Source organism: Neomonachus schauinslandi, chromosome 5 (assembly GCF_002201575.2).
Source record: "Neomonachus schauinslandi chromosome 5, ASM220157v2, whole genome shotgun sequence".
In the NCBI taxonomy this organism is placed as follows: domain Eukaryota; kingdom Metazoa; phylum Chordata; class Mammalia; order Carnivora; family Phocidae; genus Neomonachus; species Neomonachus schauinslandi.
This window is the reverse complement of record NC_058407.1, coordinates 10,188,177-10,195,460: the sequence shown is the minus strand read 5'-3', so window position 1 is coordinate 10,195,460 and position 7,284 is coordinate 10,188,177. Positions and strand designations below refer to the sequence as shown.

Genomic DNA, 7,284 nt, shown 5'->3' with positions numbered 1-7,284 from the left:
GTGCAGGGCTTGCCTTGGCCCCTGACTCACTCTGTGATATTGGGGAGTAGCCAAGCGGTCCATCCCCCCTCCTGGAAAGCTGAGAGCGAATCCCAGAGGTGTATTCACCCAGCAGTTTGTGGTCACAGGGCTAGGGAGTGGTGGTTGCCAGATGCCTTCAAGAATGCCAGCGCAAGGGACGCCTGGGTGGCTCAGATGGTTAAGCATCTGCCTTCGGCTCAGGTCATGATCCCAGGGTCCTGGGATAGAGACCCACATCGGGTTCTGTGCTCAGCAAGGAGCCTGCTTCTCCCTCTCCCTCTGCCTGCCTGTCTGCCTACTTGTGATCTCTCTCTCTCTCTGTCAAATAAATAAATAAAATCTTAAAAAAAAAGAATGCCAGCGCAAGGACGAAGGGCACCAGTCGCTCGCCTCCGTCCTTGGCCGGCCACCACCTCTCTCCAGCCACCACCCCCCAACCCCCGCGCGCCGTTCGCTCCGTGGCTCCGGTTCCTCAATCCGGGCTCCGGGTCTTCGCTGACGCTTCGTCACTGGGAGACGCGGCGAGCGGCTTGCGGTTGCCTTGGGAACCTCGAGGCGGCCGAGGCGCGCCACGCACGACTCGGAGCGCAGGGCGTTGGGCCTGCGCCGCGCTCGGAGAGTGGTCTTTGGTGTCTTGGAAAGACACCTGTCGCCAGCGGATCGTCGCAAGGTTTGTTATGTTTTTCTTTTTTGTGTAATTGAGGTGTAACTTACAAACTGTAATACATCTTAAGAGTACAGCTCGATGGATTTTTACAAATGCATAAAACCCGTGTAATCACCACTCGAGCAAGATACAGAACACTTCTAACGCCCCAGAAGGCTTCCTCGGGCCCAGAGGTTATTTGTAATTGTCTTTTTTTTTTTTTTTTTTTTTTTGCACTTCTGGAATAAACCGGCGAGGGAGTGATCGCCTTCTGAGAACACAGAATTTTTGTGTTTTCTCCTGGCTCTGCTTTGCGGGCCCTCTTTGGGCCTCGGTGTCCAGTAAAGGGGAGCAAGGGACTGGCATTTGATGAGTGGTTTACTCCTTGCAAAGCGTTTTAGGTACCTAGCTAACTTCGATTCTGATAACTAACCTATGAAGTCAGTACTTGGTTTACACCCAGATTACCCATGAGAACAGTATGACTTGAAAAGATAAAACGAATTGCCCAAATTCCGACAGCTCATCAGTAAGTGGTGAAACTTGAGACTTGAACAAAGGTCTGTCTAACCTTGACGTTCATCCTTCCTCCCTCCCCTCTCTCCCCCCGCCCCGTTTTCCCATCTCTTAAAGAGCTGTACAAATAAAATGCGCTGGGAGAGTGGGTTGTATCATATTTCTGTGCCTTGACACACGTGGTTGCTTCTATTTGGGACTCCTACTCTCTTCTCCCAGGTTTTGTCCTTCAGGCAAGCTCCTACTCATCCTGCAAAACCCACTGGGGCATCGTTTGAAGACTTCCTAACTGCAATCCTCCTCTCAACTCTCCGCCAACAAGGGTAATTACTCTCCATCTGGGCTATATTTAACGCATGCACAGACACGGCCTCCTCCCACAGTGCCCCAAGGGCTCCTTGAGGCTGCCTCTAGGTTCAACCTGTAAGGCACCAGCACACAGCTGGTCTTCTACAAATGTGCTTGGAACTGAAAGTGGAGGAGAGGTTTGGGAACGTTGGTTTCCCGCTGTGCAAAAATTGGACTGTACTTGTCCTGCTGCATGTCACTCAAAAGATATTGGGGAAGGGGGTGCTTCCAGAACACCTGGGGCAGAACCGCAGGAAGAGAAAGGCTGCCCTCAGCCTAGGTTAGGGAATGGACTTGACCGTGCCTCTGGAGTGGGACCTCGGGCTGCCTGGGAAGAGTTCTTTCCTTCCACAGGCGAGCATCCACTCGTGTATGCGTGTATGCCAAAGGAAGCCATAGCGGCCCCTAGTGACCTGCAGGGAGTCCCAGGAGCTGGGGCCCAGAGCTCCCCGTTCTTTCCAGGGCCCTGCCCAGCGAAAGGCAGCCAATTAAGTGGTGGGGTATCCTCAGGATAGTGGTTTTCACTTTACATCCGCACAGAATTCGAGGCAGTTGGCATGATATTCACTAGGGCGGTGAAGTATAACAAAGAGCTAGGACCAGGAAGGAAAAGAGATCATTGTACACATTTTTTTTCTATAATTGAGTTACTCCCTCATTCTCTCTCTCCTTTGACTTTGAATGTACAATTTGCTTTGTTAATGGGGAAAAAAGAACCCTTGCCCTTTGAGCTGAAGGAAATTTCCCTCTTGGCTTCCCCCCAGCTGCATTCCTACTGCAGACACATTCGGTGTGTCAGGAAAAGTGAGGCTCACGGGGATGAGGGATGTGCCCAGAACCACCCAGCATCAGGGACAGATAGTGTCTGATGGTGCAGGTGGCCAAAGTGCTGGCACGGGCAAGGGCCGAGTGTTTTAAATGAGCTCATGATTTTCCCTCTTCTCCACAAGGAGCTTTGAAAAATGCTCCACATTAAAGATGGGGTAGGTATGAAAAAGGCAGGGCTCATTACTAAGAACAGAGTGGTAGAACTTTGGGGAGAGGGGTCTATGTGACCTGGGGGAGCAAGAGACAAGTTTGAGCCTCAGTTTCCTCATCTGTAAGATGGGGGTGATGATGGGGCACCTGGGTGGCTCAGTCGGTTAAGTGGCCAACTCTTGATTTTGGCCCACGTCATGGTCTCAGGGTTATGAGATTGAGCCCCAAGTGGGGCTCTGTGTTCAGCGTGGGGTCTGCTTGAGATTTTCTCTCCATCTTCCTCTGCGCCTCCCACTGCTTGTGGACGCAGTCTATCTAAAATAAATAAATAAATAAATAAATCTTTAAAATGGAGGTGATGAGCTCTCTGTCTTGAGACAGGGAGTATTGGTTTCCTGGGGAGACTGGAAAGACTATCTGCAAGGAGGACCAAGTCACCAGTTAGCAATAATTTCCCCTTCATTATCCCCATTAACGGATGGGAAAGCTGAAGCCCAAGGAGAGGACATGGCAGGCTCAAGATCTTGGTCCTGGGGCCACCCAGCCTGGGTTCTGTCCCTTCCACCATCATGGTTCTCAGATCTTCCCTGGCCTCGGTCAGTTGTCCCGGGGTTGGGGGGTGGGGGGAGGGCTGGAGAAAGAGAGGGAAGAGGAGAATTCTAGCCTTGTTCCAGCCCCCGCAGCAGTTGGGACTGTTTCTCAGGAGGACAGATGTTTCACCAAATGGCAAATGCACGTGCTTTTCCCTGGCTTGGGGAGGAGGTGGGTGCTGAGGAGACGCCAGCCGGTAGGGCCCAGAACCGTAGCCACACCTGAGGGGTTTAAATAGCCACCGCCTTCTCTGGGTGATGCTGGAAGAGAGGCATCTGGGCAGGACTGGCCCGGGGGAGGGAGGGGGAGGGAACAGAGCAGCCCATTCAGAATCTGTCACAGCCCCGAAATGAGTGCCTGGCTCCTCCTCCCAGAGAAACTTGGCCCATGCACCTCACCTCCCTGGACCTCCGTAGCTGTCACCTACAAAGTGAGGACTTAAAGCCTACTGCGGAGGGGGCCTGTCGAGGCTGAATGGAGAGAACTCACTTACGTGCCTGACCCATGCATGGCACCCAGTCAGTGCTCAATACCTGATGGCTGTTGTCATCCCAACCTCCCTGCCAGGGCAGGAGTCCCCACTGCAGCATCTTTGACAAATGGGCACCCACCCCCTGCTCACCAACCTCTGGTGACAGAGAGCTCATCTCCCATGATGACCCACAGTGTAATGTATTAATTTATTTGCATAAACCCTGGGGGTGCCTGGCTGGCTCAGTCAGAAGAGCATGCAACTCTTAATCTTGGGGTCATGAGTTCGAGCCCACTTTAAAATAAAATCTTAAAAAAAACCCGCACTAATTGCATAAACCCTGGAGTCAGACAGTGTGTTGGAATCTAGGCTCCACTACTTAAGAGTCTGTGTGACTTAACCTCTCGGCGCCTCAGTTTCCCCAGTGTAAAATGGGAATAATAGCGGTAGTATCGTTTAGATCAGTGCCTCTCAAACTTCCATGTGCCCATGAATCAGCCGGCGATCCTCTTTAACCGCAGATTCAGAGTCAGTGGGTCTGAGGTGGGGCTCGAGATCCTGCCTCCCCAGCCGGTGATACAGATGCTGCTGGCCCTTGGACCACGTTGAGAGTCTCAGAGGACTGCCTTGCCCTGGGAGTCATGGTGAGGGAGCCATGGAAGGGTGACGAGTCGGAGAGTGACAGATTCCATCATAGCAAAGCCTCTCTGGCTGTGGTGGGGATGGAGGTGGGAGGAGGCCAGTGTTTAGGGAGAGATGAAGGGCCTGGGTGGGACAAGGGCCTACTGGGGTCAAAAGGAGGGTGGTAATAAAGGCCCTTAGCTTATGCGGTCCGCTCTTACAGATGCAGAGACCAAGGCCCAGAGAGGGTGGGTGGACCTGCTTAGGCCACACAGCACTGGGAGGACTCCTGCCCGCTGGTGGCCCTTCGCCCTTCCCCCTTCCTCCCACCTTGGTGGCCAACAGCCCACGGCCCTCTGGAGTCTCCTGGCCTGTGTTCCTGTTTATCATCTTGTCATACCAAGAAGAGGAAAACACTAGGGGGGCCCTGGATCTCCCTGACAGACATCTTTCGTACAGTAACCCATTCTACAGATGAATCGACTGAGGCCAAGACAGAAGGCGCACAGCGGGGAGGCTGGACCTGAGGTCAGCCTGACTCCAAACTTGAGGGCCATGACTTACCCCCTTCACCTCCTACTGGTCAGGGCAGAACAAGGTGGCTCTCCCAGGGAACAGGTGAGAGGGCCAGGTATCCGGCTCCAAGGAAGGAGGAGTTGAACCCCAGATTGATGGTGACAGGGGCAGTGGGTGACATTTATGGGGTCCTTCCAGCCCCCGAGGCTTCTGCCAAGCGCTAGCCCGCGGAACCCCACTCCACCCTGGCGTCCGCCTTGTTCACCGGGGTCCAGATGAGCGGACTGAGGCGGCGGGACTGGGCGCGGCAGCTGGCCCGAGGTGGCGTGCGGGAGGCCCCGGGGGCTGCGGGGGGGGCGGCGGCAGAGGCCGCGGCCCGAACCCCACCCCGGCTCGCCCCGGCCGCCCCGCCCCGGGCCCGAGGCGCTGGGCCGGGCGGGAGGCGGGATCTCGGGCGGCGGCGCTTCCTGGCTCTCCTGGCTCGGCGGCCGGCCCGGCCACGTCACCGCCCGGCCGGGAGTGCGCTGGCGGAGCGGCGGCGGGCGGGGAGCGCGGGGCTCGGAGCGCGGGCAGCGGCGCGCGGGACCCAGAGCCGGGCCGGGGACGTGGCAGCCGCCTCGCCCGCCGCAAAGTTTCCCGGGAGTTGGCGGCGCGCGGTGCCGGGCCGCCGGGGGCACCATGAACGTGTTCCGGATCCTCGGCGACCTGAGCCACCTCCTGGCCATGATCTTGCTCCTGGGGAAGATCTGGAGGTCCAAGTGCTGCTCGGGTGAGGGTCGCCCCGGGCGGCGGGGGGAGGAGGGGGGTGCCGGGGGCGGGCCGGGGCCAGCCGATGCCGCCTGCCTGCAAGGTGAGGACTCCGGCTTGGCGGTGCTTGAAACTCTTTGCACAGCTCAGCTTCCAAAGAAACTTTCAAGTTGTACTTGGTCAAAGAGCGGGCCCGTGGAGATTAGGGACGGAGGGTGGGCTTGTGCCTCCACTCACCCCCGCGCCGTCCCTGCCTCGGCACCGCCACGGCTCGCGGGAAGAGGACAGAGGTAAGGAGGAGGCGACACCTTCTTGCTCCTGCCAGTCCCTCCCTTCGCTCCGCAGCAGGCGAGGCCTCCGGCCGCGGTGCGATCGAGGGGATCGGGGGGGGGGGGGGGTGGGGTTATGCACACAGGAAGTAGCCTGCAATTCCCGGGGCCTTCTCTTTCCTCCCCCCACCGCTCTCCCCTGCCCCCTCCAGACTGCCCCTCGGGCTGGGCCCTCTTCCCTCCCCTGCCTGCGAGCGCACAGGCGGCCGTGATGTGGCAGGAGGGACACCAGGCCCGGCCCCGGTGAGCCCAGATCTGCCCCGGAGCCGAAGCCCAGGGATGGCAGGAGAGGTCCCAGCAGTGTGGAAGCCCTGCTGGGGGTTTGGAGAAGTTTCACAGCGGGACGGGTGGTAGCCAAAGAGACTCAGTGCATTAAGAGGCTGCTCAAGCCTCCTGCAGCCATCTTTGTCCGCAGGTGTCCCGGAGGCACCCACCCTGGGCTAGGCACGGGGCTGAGGGGATACAGAGATGAGTGCAGGCCGGGCAGGGGGCCAAGGAGGCAGAGAGCAGACCCCTGAAGGCTTCATGGAGGCAGCAGCTCTGTGCTGGGTCCCGGAGGACGGGCAGAGTGTCGCCCAGGAAGGGTGTGCTGTGTGGAGGACACTGGGGGTACAAAAGCCCACAGGTCGCAGAGGGCAGGGAATGTCCCAGGGACAGCGAGCAGCCCGATTTGGGGGTGGTCCGTAAGGGAGATGAGTGGCAGGGGGGCTGGGGGTCCAAATGTGAAGGGGCCTTGTGTTTCAGGCTAGGGAGTCGGGACTGGGGAGTGATGGAAGTTTGGAGAGCAGGGGAGGGGGCCCCGGAAGGGACCTGAAGCAGGTCACTCTGAAAGCTGTGTGGACCCACCGAGAGAGGGGGCAGAGAGCAGCGGGGGCGGGGGGCCTTGGTGAGGGGTGGGGGGGTGGTGCTGGGGTGAGAGGCATTGCAGAGGGAGTGGTTCTGGACCTGCAGGCCATTCCAGTTTTCGGTCTCTGGAGAGATAGGCACTCACGGCCCCTCAGATTCCCACTCGGGGAAGTGAGGCAGGAGCCCCGGGAGGGGCTCCCAGCTCCGGTGAGGGGAGGGATCTAGCTCGGACGTGTCCCTGCTCTTCCGCGGAGGGCCCTGAGCGGGATGAGCAACCATGACCAGGAGGGGGCGCTGTTCCCCAACCCACTCTACCAGCACGGCCCTAGGCCCGCCGGACATAACTGGGAAAGCAGGAACAGAGCCCCTGGCCTGGGGGAGCGGACTTTCTAGCAGTGGGAAACTGCCAACAAGCAACAGTCGGAGCAACCAAGTAAATGATAGGTTTGTTAGACGTGCTAAGTGCTGTGGAAAAAGGAAAAGGGCAGCTGGGTGCTGGATCCTGTGTGTGTGTGGAGGGGGGTTGGCATAGGCCTGGTTGGGATCTGAGGAGGTGAGGTGCCTGGATGCCAGCCCTGTCCACCCAGAGATGCGGAGCCTGGTGAGACCCTCCCTGACCACTCCTTGCCCTCCCCCCCCCCCCCCCCCCCCCC

General features: G+C 58.3%; 1 protein-coding gene across 1 annotated transcript in view; it reads left to right on the top strand.

Annotated features, from left to right (window-relative positions):
• The first annotated feature begins 5,236 nt into the window (after positions 1 to 5,236).
• The window catches only part of KDELR3 (KDEL endoplasmic reticulum protein retention receptor 3), an 11,483-nt gene continuing 9,435 nt past the window's right edge, over positions 5,237 to 7,284 (top strand). The window contains exon 1 of the mRNA XM_021687421.1: positions 5,237 to 5,478. Within this exon, the coding sequence (XP_021543096.1) occupies positions 5,388 to 5,478 (91 nt within the window). The 5' untranslated portion in view covers positions 5,237 to 5,387. The remainder of the gene's footprint in view (positions 5,479 to 7,284) is intronic.